The sequence below is a fragment of the Canis lupus genome, chromosome 12, assembly GCF_011100685.1.
Source record: "Canis lupus familiaris isolate Mischka breed German Shepherd chromosome 12, alternate assembly UU_Cfam_GSD_1.0, whole genome shotgun sequence".
Lineage (NCBI taxonomy): Eukaryota > Metazoa > Chordata > Mammalia > Carnivora > Canidae > Canis > Canis lupus.
The window spans coordinates 8,449,659-8,468,058 of record NC_049233.1 but is presented as its reverse complement, the minus strand read 5'-3'; the positions used below and the strand labels follow the sequence as shown (position 1 = coordinate 8,468,058).

The 18,400-nt window shown below is 48.5% G+C and overlaps 1 protein-coding gene across 19 annotated transcripts in view; it reads left to right on the top strand.

The window, feature by feature from the left end:
* KIF6 (kinesin family member 6) overlaps positions 1-18,400 on the top strand; it is a 380,623-nt gene that overhangs the window by 335,377 nt on the left and 26,846 nt on the right. For all 19 annotated transcript variants that reach the window (XM_038553965.1, XM_038553967.1, XM_038553964.1 and 16 more), the window contains 2 exons: positions 15,205-15,289; positions 16,823-16,958. In XM_038553965.1, coding sequence (XP_038409893.1) covers positions 15,205-15,289; positions 16,823-16,958 — 221 coding nt within the window. The remainder of the gene's footprint in view (positions 1-15,204; positions 15,290-16,822; positions 16,959-18,400) is intronic.

Sequence of the window (18,400 nt, the reverse complement as noted above, 5' to 3'; positions counted from 1 at the left end):
AAAAACCAGAATTTATTGTTCAGATTCTTATTAAAAGACACTGAGTGACACAGTGAACGATGTCTTCAACTGCAGTCTTACAAAAGATGCCGAAATGTTGTTATACCAGATTATTCTTCTATCGACCCTCTATAAAAGCAAGAAGCCTGACATTAAAGCATAACTCATTGAAAACATTTATGTGAGTGGCCGAGGTAATCTGCTCCAGGTACTCTGCTTTCTTATGGTTTCACAGAACAAGAATAAAACCAAGAGAAGCCGGGGCAGGGAATATGGGCTATTGCCTCTCTCTTAACTGTCTCTTTTGAGCAATATTTGATCAGTGACAGGCTGTTGTTCTGCTCACAATCAAAACTCTACAAAATGCCTGTAATTCAGATTTAAGAGACACGTGGCACTATCAGTATATGAAATGTGTCAGGTGAGAGAGACAAGCCGTGAGAGTTTTGAGAACTTACCAGAGGAAGTGGCCCCTGACATTTGTCACCAGGGCCACAGTCTAGGCTGAACCATGAGGAATGGGCAGGAGTCAGAACCTCAGAGAAGAGTGGGGAGGCAGTTGTCATGTGGAAGTTGGTAGTGTCTGTGTGTGTGTGTGGTATGTGTGCATGGTGGTCAGATGTATGTGGGGCGTGTGTGATGAATGCCCCATTCATTTATCAGGGGTATGTAGGGTGTATGTGGTATTGGTGGGGGGGGTGTGGGGATATGTGGGGTGTGTGTATATATGGTGTGGGAATGGTGTGTCAGTGTGGGTGTAGGTGGGAGTCTGTGTATGTAGGGACACATGATGTGTAGGTTTTGTGTGGGTAGGTATACATGAGGTACGTGTTTTTGTGTGTGGAGGGTAGAGGGAGAGGACTTTATTGAGGAATTATCTGAAGTAGTGGAGAGAAAAATCTAAAATGGTGAGTTGGGCCAGTTCACTGAACACCTTGAATCTGAGCATTTATCTTATGGGCAGTTGAGCCACTGAATATTTTTGAACAAGGAAGTTTGGGTCAAAGAGGCCTCTTAGGAAAAGAAAGCCCCCAAAGCAGTCATTCTAGTTCTTCAGCATTTCTTTTTTTTTTTTTTTAATAATTATTTTTTTTAACTTTTTTTTTTTAATTTTTATTTATTTATGATAGTCACAGAGAGAGAGAGAGAGGCAGAGACACAGGCAGAGGGAGAAGCAGGCTCCATGCACCGGGAGCCCGATGTGGGATTCGATCCCGGGTCTCCAGGATCGCGCCCTGGGCCAAAGGCAGGCGCCAAACCACTGCACCACCCAGGGATCCCTTCTTCAGCATTTCTAACTGACTGAGGAGTACATAATCTGTATCACCCCACTCTCAATCCCTTGCCCACTTGCCCTGTGCTGGACTGTTCCTCTGGGTACACATGCTTCTGGCCCAGGCTCAGGGAGGGCCTCCAGAATGTCTGGCTGTCTGAGTAAATCTGCTACAGACATTGCCCACTGAGATATGATGCTGCCCCAGGGAACTGCACACTGATCACTTGCCATGCAGACTGGCCTGGCCCCTTGTGGGCTGGTGGTCAGTTAATTCTGTTGTTCTGTGATAGATGGAAGTGGGGAGATCAGTGCCCTTGAGAAGCTCACAAGCTGTCCATGTTGGGTAACTCCACACCTTTCTCTGCCTTTACCCCTTGACCCAACTTCTGTGTAAACATAACCTACTAGAATGTTTCATTGCCTCTATTTGTAGGCATGTTTTTTATATACTGTTACAGAAGATAGAAACAATAATGATTAATAAATAAACATCCATGAACATGACATCCGCATGCCAAGGTTCCAAATGCATCTGAGATCCCACCCGCCCCCAATACTAGCCTCTTTTTTTTTTTTTTTTTTTTTTTATTTATGATAGTCACAGAGAGAGAGAGAGGCAGAGACACAGGCAGAGGGAGAAGCAGGCTCCATGCACTGGGAGCCCGACGTGGGATTCGATCCCGGGTCTCCAGGATCGCGCCCTGCGCCAAAGGCAGGCACCAAACCACTGCGCCACCCAGGGATCCCCAATACTAGCCTCTTGAATACTAGTTCTCCTCTCCTCTCTCCTGTATCCCTCTCACCACCTCAGGAGCAGAGATCTTTGAACAACGAAGTACCCAAGAACAGTTCTCTGTGGCTGCAGTGCCACCTGGATCTTTGGATTGCCACTGGGTGATATGCACTACCTAACCCTGAAAATGGGGCAGCAACAGCTCCATGTTGACCCTGAAAATGGGGCACGGACAGCTCCATGTCCCCAGTAGGGGCCTTGAGAAGGGTTGGGAGAGCCACCAAGACCAGAGGCTGCCAATTCTACTGTGTTGTTCCAGCTTGGAGTCTGCTGAGGGGTTCTCTTCTCCTGAATAGAATTCCCACTGTGGTCTGTGGTACAATCCCTGCTACTCTCCAATCTGTTTTTTAAGACTGAATCTTGCATTGCCTTTTTAGAATTCTGCCGCCTTGGGCACCAAACTTGAGAGAAAGCAAAAGGCCAAAGTGTCATCCATTCATTTATCAGACTTCACCGAACACCTAGTGTGATCCAGACAGTATGTGAAACCAGGAGGTCCAGGCTTTGGAGAGGAGCCACTGATTGGGATAGAACTGCATTCTCTAGCTCAGTGGTTTTCAGAATGGGTTCTCTGGGACCTACGTGTTCTTAGGGAGTGTGAGGCAAGGATGAGGGGAGCCAGTGTGCAAGCAGCAGGGCCCCAGGATTTTGCCCACCCTGATTCACCCAAAGCAACTTGTTTCTCTTTTTGCCATGAAGCCTTTGTTTGAGAAAAGGTTCTGCAGCTCTTAGCACATCTTCCTTCAGAGCTTATGGCTTTAAGACATTTCCAGAGGCAGATTCCCAGCTTCCCTCCCCAGAACTAGCTGAGTTTCCTCTGGACTCACACAGAGCTCTGTACCTCTAGGATAAGACCCACCACATTGTATGATAATTATGTGATCTTCTCCCCACTGGACAGAGGATCTTTATTTCCCCAACACTGAGCACAGTAATTGGCACACAGTAGGTCCTCCATAAGTGTTTGATCTGTGCCTACGTTCCAACATCTATAAAATGTAGCAGTTGTACCAAGGGACATCCTGTGCCCAGCGCATCCTGAAACTGAGCTGGCGTTTTGCTGATTGCCTGTTGAATGAACAAGTGAATCTAACACTCCTCAGCCCTCAGGTGCCATGATTTTACCTCTTTGTGAATGCAGACCTCCTTAAGACATGCAGGAAATGTAGACTTGATGAGGAGATGCATAAGGGCTTGGATTAGAAGTGCCTTCATCCTCTCAGAAAGGAGTGATCAAAATATTGACCCCTGGAGTAAGACAGAATGTAAAGGAAGCAGCTGCCTCAAAGGCTGAGATGGTATCTCATTTGGCTCCAGAAGGACTCAGTTGGCTCTGTTAGACCAGTGATAAAGTCTCACCACCTGATTCAATTCTAATCCACGGTTGCTTATGAATATAGGACCGGCATCAGTGACATGAGGCCAAATTTGGCCAGATTCCCAGGCTCAAGATGGAGCCTAGAAGTGAGGAGTCCCTACCCCCATTTCCCTGCTGAGTTCCCATTTACCAAGGCTCAAGTCCCTTTGGGTAGTTCAGACTTCCTCACCAGCCATTCTGGAGAACAGAAGGAGGCTCTGGATATCAGCCTTGAACTGCAGCTATAGTTTAGTAAAAGAACATTTGCCTTGGAATCAGGAGGGCCCTGCTTGAATCGTGCCTCTACCATTTGCTAGTCATGTGACCTTGGTCCATCAATCTTCTTGAATTTCCATTTCCTTGTCCACAAGAGAAGATCAGCTCCCCAGGGCTGCTCTGAGTGCCAGTTAAGATGTGTATATGATGGAGCCAAGTACAGAGTAGATGCTCAGCAAATCATCATGAACCTGACTTTGAGGGCCAGGACCAGACAACCAGATGCCCATGCAGCAGACACGGCCCCCTGCCACAGCTCTGGGCCAACAGCACCAGTTGGCATAACTCATGGAGGTCACCACATTTCCACATTCACCTTGTCTCTCCACCCACAGGTGTTCACAGGCACCACTAATCACTCTGCCATGAAAAATACAGCCACTGTCTCTCTCACTGAGCACTAAATTAAAGATGATCCTGTTACCAGTTGCCAGGGCCATTTTATCCATCATGCAAATGTGGAGAACCGTGGATGCTACTTTGAATGAATTAGGCATTTGATCAATGCCCTAGTCAGTCGGAGCTGCTATAACAACATTCCATAGACTAGGTGCGAGATTAACAACAAAAATTAATTTTTTCACAGTTCCAGGGGCTAGAAGCTGGAGATTAGGGTGACAGTATGCTGGTTCTAGTGAGGGGCCCTCACTGGGTCACAGAGTGCCAACTTCTCATTGTGTCCTCACACAGCAAAAAAGGAGTGAGCTAGATCTCTGACCCCTTTTTATAAGGGCTTCACGAGGGCTCCATCCCCATGACCTAATTACCTTCCAAAAGCCTCACCTCCAAATACCATTGCATTGGGAATTTGATCTCAACATACAAATGTTGGGGAACACAAATATAAAGACAATCGTATACAAATATATAACAAACATATATAACATACAATAAACATAATGAACATATACACAGTCAAATATCTAGAAGACAAAATTCTGGCCTCTTGATGTCATCTGCTAGGCTAAAACATATTGTGGCTGGCCCTCCGGCTGGCCCTCCAGCTGGCCCTTCCAGCTGGCACAAGTAATAAAAATCACCATTTGTGCCAGCCCAGGACAGATCTTGGTGTTCCCTAGGAATGATTTTGTTGCATGAGTAATGGAGCTGAGTAAGATTCATTTCCCCAAAAGCTCATTTCCCCAAAGAAATTGATGATGAGTTTGGGGAAGACCTACCAACAGACAACCAGCATCATTTTTATCATAGCAAACAGCCAAACAAACAAAAAGAAGAACAAAAGATAACACAAAGATCCCCTGGATAGGCAGACAGATTAAATGAGCTATAGTTATGATATATTCATATCATATGATATATTCATAAAATAGAACACCATAGAGGATTCAAGATGAGTAAACTAGAACTACATGTAGTAATATGAATAAATCTCAGAAACACAATGATGATTGCAAGAAAGACAATCGCTGAAAGATATGTGGAATAATGCCATTTATGTAAATTCCAAAATCGTCAATACTGTGTATCAGGGGAGGGGAGTGGGAGCTTTGTGTTATGGTGCAAGATAACATAAGTACAGAAAACGTATATACACATGTACAGTCCAACAAAAACTTACAAAGAGAACACCTCTGTCACCTTCTCTTAGGTCAAGAAATAGCTAAGTAATGAAGTAATTTTAAGGGATGTTAGAGATAAAGGCTGAGAATGTGCCAGCAGGAAGGGAAGGTCTGCAGCACCATCAGGACAGTGTTACCTTTGGGGGGCAGGGATAGTGGATGGAAGGGGATGCTAAGGAGGCCTTCCCCAGCTTTGCAACGTTCTCATTCAAACACACATGCATACACACCAAAGCACGTGTGGTGCACTATCGAGATTTTTCAAAATACGGAGGCTGTATGTGGGTGTTATTTATAACACTCTCTAAACTTTTTCGTGTTTGAAATAGTTTATAATAATTTCCAGAACTTGATGAAGGATTAGATTCCAAGGATTCAGAGATCAAACAAAAATTACTGTGTGGTGGAATCCCCATGATAGAAGTGGTCGTAAAAACTAAATCCCGATTCATTTCTGATTAACCTTCACTTCCTCACTACTGTTTGGGTCAGGAGCATTTTACTTAAAAATGAGAACAGAAAATTTACCACTTCTCAGTTCCTTCTCTAGGTGCCTTGTATCCACTAGGAGGGACTTAAGAGCTAAAGATGATGTGCCTGACACATGAACAATGCAGGGGAGGCGCTTGCAAGGCCACCTTTTGTTGTTCTTTCACTTTTTATGTCCTTGCAATGGGGACAATTTGGCCTCGTCCTTGGATGCAAATTGGATAGCTCAGCAACTCAGATGCTCATTCGCTGTTATTTACAAACAAAACAAGTAAGAACCAAAAAATATTGGTCATTCTATATTGATAACTACAATCTCAACAATTCAAATTTCACTCAAAGCTAAGAGTTCTCTCCTTTTCCCTGGGTGAGGCCAACTGCAAAGAGGAAAGGGATAGAGTGAGCTCCTTCTCTTTCTAAGACACTTCCTCTCGCAGCCTACTGAACTCAATTTCCCCTGACTCCAAGAAGGAGTTGGAGAGAAGGAGGAAAGGCAGCTGGTAAAGATCTCACTTGACTGGTACTTTGTAACATGTCTGCAAGTTCTTTGGGCCCAGGAGATGTTCCAAGCTGACTCTTCCTCACTTGAGGAACTTCATGGGTCCCTAGAGGTCCCTTGCCTTGATGCAGTGTACCTTTTTTGGACAATGGTTTACCCACTTTGAGCCTTTGTGGCTCAGGATCAAAATACAAAGCAGATTACTCAAATTAGGTGGGGCACCTGGGTGGCTCAGTCGGTTAAGCGTCTGACTCTTGATTTCAACTCAGGTCATGAGATTGAACCCAGATAAGGCTGTGCCCTGAGGTGGAGCCTGCTTATGATTCTCTCTCTTCCTCTGCCTCTCCCCTCTGCTCACTCTCTCTCTCTTTAAAAAAAAAATCAAATTAGGTATTGGAAAGAGAGTTAAATAAAAGCCTATCGACAAAGGTGTTAGCAGAATGCAGGGAAACACAGAGGTTGTGACAACAACAGCAGGGCAAGAAGCACTGCTGCCCCTAGACCCAAGGGGGCAAGAAGTGCAGTTACCAGGACCTGAAGACAGAAAGGGCTCTGCAGAAAGGCTCAGGCCATCTGATCGGAGCTACAGCCTTTAGTCAAGCAGTGCATCCAGCTCATGGCATTTCAGCCTCTCTCCCCTCGACCCCTCCAGTCACTTGCCCATGCTCACCACTGGCTGAGCCCAGCTGGAAGGCAAGGGGTAGTAAGGAAGCCTGTTATTCCACCAGCCATCTCCTGGGGCAAGTAGAAGGAGAGTAGAAGACAGGGCAGGTGTGGGGGAGCCACTTAGGGGTGCAAAACAGATAAGCACAGGGCTCAGCCCCCAAGCATCCTGTGGTCCACTGCCAGGTTTCTCTCTCCTTAGGTCCCTCACCCCTCTGGGTGACCCTATTAAAAAGGATCTGTGTTCTAAGTGAGTGCTGGAGGGCGTAAGTGGTATGCCAACGCCAGCTCACACAGGCCTCGAGAGCTGATTTAGGAACATCATGTTGGTAGCTTGAAATCAGCCATGATGGGAATAGCTACACCTCCACATTGTTTCCACGAGAGCACAGTGACAACTCTCTGGTCTTGTTCCTGGCACATCAGCCTATACCCTGCTTGAGAGTTCTTGAGTGGGAATCAGATTTCTGTCCACTGTGTGTGCACACACACACGCACATGGCACACACCCCACACACATGCACAAATTTCTAAGGATTCTTACCAAGCCTTTCTGAGTGGTCTTCAAACCCCCTCAAGACCTTTGAAGGAAGCAGAAGAACCTCCATATACATCACCCCTAGTAAAGAGGATAAAATGGGCTAGATATAAACTGCTAACTTTGTTTAAAGAAATTCCCTTCAAAAATTTCTTTTGGCACTTTTCTTGATGTGGGGTATTTTGGTTGTCTTGCAAGCTCTTGCCATTGCACTTTGAAAATGTGCCAGTTCTACTGTGTGGCCTGTCTCAAAACTCACTTTTGACTCTACTATGTAATAAAATTTTTTTGAAACGAGCAGACCGATTTACAAATTGACTAGTAGCAGATAAGTTTTCTAAAAGTGGCAGGAGACAGTTTTATTAAGGATCCTCAACTCAGTTCCTAACGTCCTGAAATGTCTCTTGTAAGCCAGCCAGAAGAATTGACCATATCCCAGTAACCATCACCATTAGGGGTTTTTATAAGAGGAAGGCCCATGCTCACTTTTGCAGGCACGAGAGAAACTGCCTTCCCACAAGGTCACATGTGTCCTGAGAATACTCCAGAATGGCTTGTTCCAGTGTGACAAAGATGTAACTGGGTTTTAGGGATGCCAAGGTTCTTGCTAACTTCCGTCTGAAAAGCCACTCAGACCGAGGCCTGTGGTCACTACTGGTCAGTGAGGCTGCAGTGACAGGCTTACCAGGGTACTCCAGCTTTGAGAGAAACTTTGTGTTCAGAAATATGAGCTCGCCTCTGAGGAGTGAAGGAGCCTCAATGGGCCAGGGAAAGGAGGCAGGAGCAGCATCTGGACCCTCCGAAGGAAAGTCCCCATGCCAGGATCTGAGTGGTTACAACCAGAGAATACTGACTGCAAACCATAGATGGATCTGGGGCTCTAGCAGAAAGTTGTATGGAGAGAGAGAAGAGTTCCTGTGTCAACAGAGGTGACTGCAGTGGGGAACCTGTGCCAAGCTGAAGCAAGCAGTGGCACTAGGAATGTCTTTCGTGCATCTGCAGTATGCTCCTGGGGTGTGCCTGCAAGCCCACAGGGACCCTGTGCACGCTGACCCTCTGCACTCTTTGCCTCCTCCAGAGGGAACACCGAGGAAGAGGAGAGGCAGATGCAGAAGGAGAGGGGCCGCCCTCCCAGGGGTGTGATTTTGGGCAGAGAGAGGCCCAGGGTAGAACAGGGGAGGTTGCTCGGGCAGCAGGAGACGGCAGATGGCTTTCTATAGGAAGTGTCCAGGTCTGCGTTTGGCTCTACAAAGGCTTATTCAACGGTTCTGCTTGGACTAAAGCATGGCCACTCCCTGGGGGGACGGCAGCTGGACCTGTGGCTGTGGGGGTGTGCCCGAGAGATTATCGGCCACAGCCACGTGTTCACAGGGTATTCATCACACCCTTAAGCCTGAGCCTGCCACAGGCAGCTAAGGTGTTAGAAAATCCACACCAAGATGGATGGTGGCTCTGAGTGCCTGTCAGCGTGTGATCACTCCAGCTGACAATAAATTTGAGCCATTAAACAGGAAATGGTCTGATTGGAAAGCTGGAATCCTTGCCTCTGAGCTGCTGACCATTGTGGTAATTGAGCTACTGACACCATCAATCTCCCTAAGAATAGACACGGTGACCTCTCAAACAGGTGAGGCTGAGTGATCTATGACTCTGTGAGATAGTTTAGCCCCAAAAGGCCCAGAGTGGGTGTTCAGCAAATGAATTATTATTGGATAGCTGAGGAGACTGGCTGCAGTGGCTCCCTGGCCCTGAGGCCTTGTCTGCCCTGGTAGGGCCATATCACTCATGGCTTCCTTCCACTCAGGGCACTGGGGGGACCAGCAACCGCCATGTCAGGCCCCTTAACCTTTGCTCTACAGAAGCCTCTGGAAGCCCTTTTGGCTCTGGCACCTCGTGGCTCTGGCACGTCGTTGGACACTTCAATATTGCCTTACCTAGGGCTCCTAGCACAGAGTCCAGGAGAAGAGCAGGCTGGCCCTGGGTATTCCGAGGGCGGCGGGACTCGGGAAAGGACAGTGCCTAAGGACGGTTCCTCAACACCCAGCAGGCAAGCAGCAAATACCAAGTGGGATCAGGCTTCGGGCCATGGTTTCAGTTAGTAAAGGGCAGTCTTCACAGGTCAGCACTCCGGGAGAGGCTGGGGCTTTCTCTCCGCCCCAGCCCCAGATCTGAAAGGCATTCACAGAAAAAGGGCACCGCCTGCCTTCAAATGCGAGGACAAGTCAATACAGACTTCAGTGATCTGCCCCAGGGCTTCCTTCATTATCAGAATCACTTCCAGAGGAAAAAACACCAGCTTTGAAGTGAGACAGAGGCGGGTCCTGACCCCAGCTCTCTTTACTGGCAGTGTGATCCTGGGCAGACTATTTCCCCTGAGCTCAGTTTCCCCATCTGTCGTGGGGCTGTGAAAATTGTCTAAGATAAGACACAGGAGGTACCTGACCCATCTGAGCAGCCCTGCGGTGGGTATCTCACATTTTGTCTACTGTCTACAAGGTCAAGCGCAGGCAGCTCCAGCCCTGCAAGGGGTGTGTCTTCCTTGCTGGAAACCTCTGGGCCCCTTTTCCCCCCTGTGGCTCCCAGAAGTCTGGGAAGTGTACGGGAACCAAGGGACACACTAGCCCCATATACTATCCCATCAAATCCTCTGCGGGTTCTGCACTCCTTGTAACTCCTGCACAGAGTACTTGCATTGAAACTGGGTGCAGAGCCTTGAGCAGTGTTTCTTAGCAAGGGCTGATCATCAGAGTCCCCAAGGAACCTACTGGAAGACTCTAGCTCAGTAGAGCTAGAGCAGGGCCCAGCTATCTCTGTGCTTTTACCAGCATCTCATGTGCACACCCAGCAGAGAGCCACTGACCCAAAGAAATAATATCCTGCACATTTCAGACACTGAATGACTGTAGAAGAGTTTTAGGGTGTAGGTGTGTGTGTGTGTGTGTGTGTGCGCGCGCGCACGCGTATGCACACATGATGTTATGTTTAAGAGGAGGGTATGGGGAAGCAGGAAGAGAAATTATAATGGTCTATTCAGTGTCTCCAAATCCCACCAGGTTGGAAGGGGCCCACAGGGAGCCAGCCTTCCCAGCAGGGGCCTCTTTTGTCCTCATGCTGCTAATTCCCAAATACCTGACACTTCAAGAGGTGGGGTCAGCCTGGGACTGAGGGTGCCCTGTTTGAAGTTTCAGATACTATGTGACCACTCAGGGCTCCCTCCTTGTGTGACATTCATATCTACAGCTGCTGAAAAGAAACCCTTCTTTCTTGCTTTTGTATTGCTCTGGAGCCAGCCGCCTGAGCGGAGTCACAGTGTCACCTCATAGGCCACTCAGGGCTCTGGCCCCCTGTGCTCCTGGCCCAGCCAGAATCCTGTGATAGAAAGGCAGGCCCCCCCGTGCCTCCTGTCAGGTGACTGGAGGTCCTGTCCCTGGCCACAGTCCCAGTGGGCATGGAGACTTACAAAGCCCCAGTGGCCTTCACTTACTCTGTCTTCCTCTGTTCTTGCTCAGCCGCTTTGGTTGGGTCCCCTTTCAGTCCCCAGCCCCTCTTTCTCTTCAGACCAGACTGATAAGCCCCACCTCAGGAAGCATCAGAAGCAGCCAGGGCTGTCTCCTGGGGGGGTTACAATGCATTGCACTGAGCAAACATCACCTTTGGCAATAACCCATTGGTTGCCATGACAACGTGGACAGCTTGTGTCCTGGGGATATGTTGTGCCCTCCTTCCAGCTGCCCGAGGTCCCCTGCCCCAGCTTTCTTTCCCACATCCTTTCAATAGGCTTACAGCATCCTGGCGCCAGCTCACACGGACCATTCTTTAGTTCGGAGCAGCTTTGTCTGGATCGGCAAAGAACTGCTTGGCTTAGTTATCAAAGGAATAGATCAAGCCATTTCTGTCCTCAAAATGCTCTAGCCTCAAAGCTGAGATCCTTACCAGGGCCTACAAGGTCCTACATGATCTGGCCTCAGCTCCCACTGCTCTCCCCGACCAGCCTTCCCAGGCACACTAGCTTTCTTGCAGTTCCTCAGAAGGCCCGAGCAGATGTACCTCAGGCCCTTTGCACTCGCTGCTATACTCTCCATCCTGATTTCTGCATGCTTGTTCTCGCCCCTCATTCAGGTCTTTGGCCTCTCCTCAGCGACGCCTCTCCGACCGCTCAACCCTAACATAGCAGCCCTCCACCCTTTATCCAGCTCTTTCTCCTCATGGTGCCCTTCAGCCCCATGTCAACTCAACATTACGTTAACTCAGCTTTTTTTGTGGATTCAGTGTCCACCTTCCCCAGTAGGCCGCCCCTGCAATGGGGGCAGCCCATTTGTTACATGAGTGAATGAATGACAGCCATTGGATTCAAAGCTGGCTTTTCCATTTGGTAGCTTATGGCATGGTGCAAGCCTCCTGGTCACCCAAGCTTTGGTCTCCTTGTCTGCAAAACAGAGGTGATATCATCTGCTAGCCGGAATGACAGGAATAAATGAGGCAGCACAGAGAATAGAACCGAGAGCATGCCCCACAGACAGCAGCTGACATCATCTCCTATTCTTGGGTCAGCTGCATTCAGAGTAATGCTCTCTCTGCCCGAGGCCACCCACGCATCTCCAAGGCACCTGCCACTGTGATCTGCCAGGGAAGCCTGCAAGATGCCCTGCCCAAGGGGAAGACGGGAGCCAAGGGACACACTAGCCCCATGGGGCTAGTGGAGCGATGGGGTGGAGCAAGAACTCTCTCCCGCAGAGGGCCTCCCGGCTCGTGCTGGGCAGCCACGGCCTTTAGATGGGAAACCAAGTCACCTCAGCCTCCCCTTGTGAAGCCCTTAGGGACAGCCTCGGCCAGCTGGGTGAGACGCCTGCTGCGGCCCCGGCGGTCTCTCCTGCAGCCAGCGTCTGCGGGGTGCCCAGCCAGCCACTACAGAACAGGGCCTTCGCCCCATCTCTCAGGGGCTTCCTTGGCGTGGAGCCAAAAAGTGTTCAAACAAAGAAGGAGATTCGCAGCTTTCCTTTTTCAACCGGCTGGAAGATAGATTTGCTCATTTCTGAACCTCTTAAGCGACCGCGAAACATTCTGTCCATTTCAGGTCCTACCATTATCAGTTTGATGTGAAGATACTGCCTTCGAGTTTATCACATTTTTCAGGGAGGGCAAGGGCCATGCACACACTTAGCATTGAGTGTCCACTGCACTGGGAGCCTGAACAAAGCCCAGGGGAAATGCGAAGAGCAGGAGGACCAGACCCTGCCCTCCAGGGGCTCCCGGTACCTGTGCCGGGGTGGGGGTGGGGGGGCAGCCGGGGTGGCAATGTGGCCAGGCAGCCAACTCCTTAGGGCCAAAAAATGCACCAGCATGGGTGATCTGGCATCTTCAGTTGGCGAATCCAATGGTATCTGCATCTCCCGTGTTCAGGTGATGGAATCACACACTCATCCAGTCAGTTTATGGGAGACAGCTGTCACTTGATACGCAGGAGAGAGAGTATCAGGTGCCTGGACTGAGAGAAAGGAGAGACTCCTAATCTGCTTTACATATTGTCCAGTGAGTTAGACAATGACATAAAAGGCACAGAGTAGAGGCATGACAGGCTGAGGCTTAACCCCCAATAGATGGGAAGTGTGGCGTTTAGGATCCAAAGAACGATCACGCTGAAATAGGATGTGTTTTGACAGCCACTCATAAAAATATGCAAGTGTTTAAACACAAACTTCGGACAGCCCGGGTGGCTCAGCGGTTTAGCACCGCCTTTGGCCCAGGATGTGATCCTGGAGACCCGGGATCGAGCCTCATGTCAGGTTCCCTGCGTGGAGCCTGCTTCTCCCTCTGCCTGTGTCTCTGCCTCTCTCTGTGTGTCTCATGAATAAATAAATAAAATATTTAAAAAATAAATAAACCCAAGCTCCATAGAAGCCAGTGACAAACTGACATGGCCATGACAGTGACAAAGCTGTTGAAAAATACCTGCACTTGTTGCGGGGCAGGGGGCAGGGGAGCTGCCTGGTATATGCCCTGAGTCCTTTGGAACCAGCAAAGTTTGAGTTCAAATCCCAACTCTGCTCATTAGCTGTGTGACCCTGGGTTATTCACAACCCTCTCTGAGCCTCAGAATCTAACGGAAATGAGATGGTAAGACCCTCCCTGCTGGGTTAGTTTGAGAATTAGCAATAAGGTGAGGGCATCTAGCTCCGTGCCTGGAGGAACTTGTGAGAACCTAGCAGATAGCAGGCATTCAATAAATGGTCACTGTTCATAATTTACCTGCTATAGAAATATAGAACGTGCATTTTTAAGAGGTTGGAGGGCCGTTCTCTACCCTGGCCCTTTCAGACCTATCTGGAGTATTAGGTCCAGATTTAGACTCTAATCCTTGAGACTAGTCAGAAAGCAACCCTGTCACTGAGCCCTTAGATGAGGGAGGTAAGCAGAGCTAGCCCAAGAATAAAGCTCCGGATGCATAATTGGTACATTATTTTGTTGTTGTTGTTGTTGTTGTTGTTGTTGTTGTGAAAATCTCTAAAGAACCATCAAATTAAGAAGGAAGACATGCTCTGCTACTCCAAAGACCCAAAGTAGAGGTGGAAAGAAGTTAGTGGGGTGGGTCTCAGCCCAAAGGAAGAGAAAACAGAGCTACCCACAATGAAATGGGCCACCGTGCAAAGTAGTGAGCTCCTGCCCCCTGGAAATATTTGGGCAGAAAGCAGATGACCATCTGTCAGAAATGTTAATAGAAGGAATTTCTGGAACCAAGCCTCTTTGCAACCAAACAAAGCTAGATTTGGATCCGGATTCCTGAAGTTAGCCAGGTGGCCTTGGGCAAGTTGACCTCTTTGAACCTCGGTATCCTTCTCTGCAAAATGAGAACAACAATGCTTCAAATGAGTACTAGAAGGATGAAGTCTGATCTTGTCCAGAATGCTCCTGGCCGAAAGTGGGTTCTCCCCTACATGGAGCAAAAAGCAGAGCTGTGTGACTTCCAAGATGCCCCCTGTGAGGCTAGGAAATGCAGAGCAACCACAGTGACTCCTGGGGGGACAAATTGGCCCCACCCAGCAGGCTGGGAGAGGCCAGGCCCCAGACAAGCAGGCAGCTAGGCAGCCAGTAGCAGTGGTCGGCATGCATGGAACACAGCCCTCACCCAGAGTGTGGCACGTTCCCGTCGCCCTGTCTCACGGGCAGGGCACCTGAATGTGTTCTCAGCTCTGGCTGCGTGTTAGCATTGCTTGGGTCAATGAGGCGTGGGAACCTTGGCTTTGGAGGGAAGTCAAAAATAGGAAACATGATCTGAGGCCAGAGACTCTTAGCACCTCCACTGGTGCAAAGACAGATGTGACAAATGTGAGACAGTTCAGTGATGTCTTCCTGGTTTGTGAGGGGCTCTGCAGCAGAGGATGGGAAAATGCTATTTTGCATCTTCCCTCGGGATTCAAGAGGAAATAAGTGAACTCAACAGTAAAAGGATTAGTAGCAATGTAAGGAGGAATTCTCTTCCAGTGGCAGATGTTGGACTGTGGGAGGGACAGCCGAATAATCGTGGAAGCCTCTCCTCACAGGCTTTCAGCCGAGCAGAGATTGCCGTCCAGAGGAGGGGGCCAAAGCAGACTCCCACCCGAAGGCCCTGGAAGGTACTCACAGAGTCCCCTTTCGTCTTGGGATACACTTTACTCTGTCCTCTACCCTAAGTACCCCACTTCTCCTTTTACCTTTCTTCTTTGTTGGAGTAACCCATTGGCGTCTTCCTTCTACAGGCGTCTCAGAAAACATAGCCATGCCTTCGATGCCAGACTTGCTGGAAGAGAAGCTTCGATCACAACTGGAGGAAGAAAAGAGAAGGTACCCTTTCGTTTCACCTCACCCAGCCTCCTGGGCTCTCAGGGATGACCTGGAGCTGCGCAGGCTAGGCAGAGTGGCCACTCCCCAACCCACGGCTGGAGCTGCTCTGGGAAGTGGGTCCAGTAGCTGGGTCCTCAAATAGCTGGAGGGCGTGCTGCCTTTGAGCAGATGGGTATGGGATGCAGGGACCATAAGCTGAGTGAGATTGGAATCAGGAGCAGAAGGCCCAGGGGGCTGGGGAGCCCATGCAGAGGTTTGCTTGTTGGCATCCTCACCAGCCCCTGGTCCCTGGTCCCGGGCTGCAGCTCAGGAGCAATGAGGCTTATCTACTGCTGCCATCTAGGGGAGTCAAGAAATATGACCGCTGAGGTCTCCCTCCTGCCAATCTACACCTCCCCCCACCCACCGCCTCTGCCTCAGCTTCCCTCCTGAGTCTCCTCACCTGCAGGGTGTCCTCAGAACCTCACACCCTCTTTGCAGCCATTTAGGATCCCAAGATGACTTCACCAACAGAGTGAGGAACCTCAGGCATGAGCAGACACATGGCCACAACTGATACTCAGCATGGGCACAGAATCTCACTTCACGCCCCAGGCCAGGCTCATCGTTCATTCATTGATGGACACTTCGACCAATGTTTGCTATGTCCTGCATGCCATGGAGAGGCTCTGGGGAGAGCAAACAAGTCACCTCCCTAGCCCTCGAGAAGCTGATGGTGGCAATGCTACACGTGCCACCCCTGGGCTGGCAAGGCATGCCCCCTGAGCAAACCCCAGGCCTCTGGCCTCTCCCTACCCCCCCCCACCCCCCACTCACACACCCCTAACTACCCAAGTCTTGAGCAGAATTAAGCCCCATTCAGCTGGCCCTCAGATTTCTCCCCATAACTGCACTGGGGCTTGTCCTGCAGCTATCCTCCTTCCAGAAAGCCTTGCGCCACCCTCCCAGATGTGCCACAGTTTGCTCTCCACCCTTGGATTTGGCACTGCATTATCCTCTTTCTCCCTCACTCTGTTTATTTTTCCCAGTTTCCTTCCAATCCATCTTTCTTGTGTCTTTATTCCACCATGTGTTGTCCCCTTGATCCACATTTCCAACCTCAAGGTTATCTCAGGAGCCAAGCTGTGTCTGCAGTTTGGCCACTTAACTGTTTCCTGTTGGACAACTCCTGCTCCGTCGTGCCCAAACTTACACAGGCAGTAACAAACGTATGGACGCTTCTGTCCTCCACACAAAGTTGAACCAGTGGAATAGAAAGGTGCATTAGACTGGTTTCCAGAGCTGGTTTTCACATCCTGGCCCCACTGTTTACTGGCCCCGTGCCATAGAGCAAGTTACATAACCTCTCCACGCCTGAGGTTCCGAATCTGTAAAGTGAAGCATCATCTTCATAGGACTGTGTAGAGGGCTGAGTGAGTTTATGTGGCAGCGGCACAGGCAGCCTTCCGAGGCACAGGCCCCACAGCGACACTCCCATCATGGCCTTTCCTCCCTGCTGGTGACCTTCAAGACTCTTCCCTGATTCCACTGTAGGTATAAAACCATGTTCACACACCTGAAGGCCCTGAAGGTGGAGATCGAGCACCTGCAGCTGCTCATGGACAAGGCCAAGATGAAGCTGCAGAAAGAGTTTGAAGCCTGGTGGACAGAGGAAGCCACCAGCCTGCAGGTATTAGCAGCTGCCCCCTTCACTGCCCCAGAGCCTGCCCCCTTCCTGTGGCCTGGGTGATGTCAGGGCAAGCGGGGAGAGGCTGTCAGAGGCAGAAGAGTGGGGGCTTCCACCCATAGGCCCATGAGCTCTCAGCCGTGGCTCATAAGGCAAGTGCTCATCTTAATAATGAGGAAGGCAAATGGCTGGGGGCTTATTGTCTCTGTGCTCTGGCACCTGATGCATAGAAATGTGGGGGATGGAAGCTGTGCCCAAACCAAGGTATTTGCCACTGTTGCTTTGGGTAATGTTCTCTGGGATACCATATTGACAATATTGACTGTTTTTTACCAGTCATATATGTGTGTGTGTGTGTGTGTGTGTGTGTGTATACATGTGTATGTATACATAACTATATATTTCTATAATTTATATATGTTATAGAAATTTTGGAAAATAGAGAAAAACACAAAGATGTAAAAATCACCATAACCTGACCATTTAAGGATAACCAACATTAGCATGTTGGTCATATAATTTTATCTTTTTGTCCTATGCATATATTTCCATTGTTTTTATAAAAATAGAATCATATCAGTCTTCAAGTACCACAAACGGCTTTTGTTTTTGGGCCTCACTGAATCACATGACTACCCTTCTATGTTATTGTTCTACATCATTCTAATGGCTGTCACTCGTCCATCATATGAATTTATTTTAATCTGCCTAATCTTCTATTGTGTTTAACGTCTAGGTTGCTTCTAGTTTTGCACTGGAAACATATTTGTAGATAAATGCTTGCGTATTTGCTAGACAGATTCCTGGAAGTTCTCTATCATATTATGAAGGCTAAAATGACTTGTTAAGAAGCGTAATACAAACCCCGGTTCAAATTTTCCTCTGGTAACTCCTCAGCTGTGGCATAATGGAAGTGATGAGATATGTATTATAATATCACTGGTGTGACTAGCAGAACCCTCAGAGAGGCACAGCTGATCCCTCTATTTTAAAGACAAGGAAATTGAGAGCCCAAGAAGTTATTTGGCCAATGACACACAGCCAAGCAGTAACCAGTATGTTACCAAGTAGCCATGTTACCAGACAATAGAGAAAAATATTTGGATAAAATTTAATACACGAGATGACAAAGACAGAACCAATAAGACCAATAAAACAGAAATAAAGTTATCAAAATATTTTTAAAGCAAAGTTATGGTATAATAATATGTATACCACTTTACAGATGTATTGATAAGACCCAAAGAGTGAGCCCAATATTTAACATAATTTCAAAGTGATGGTGAGCACAGTATTTCAGGGTTTCTGCAACAATGTAATATGACATGAAAATATCTGTGATTTCTAAATGGTGACAAAGTCACTGATATTACATATACTGCTATCGTTTGTTGTCTACGCTATATTGTTGAAAGAAATGCTAAATTTCAGGGAGGAATTAGGAA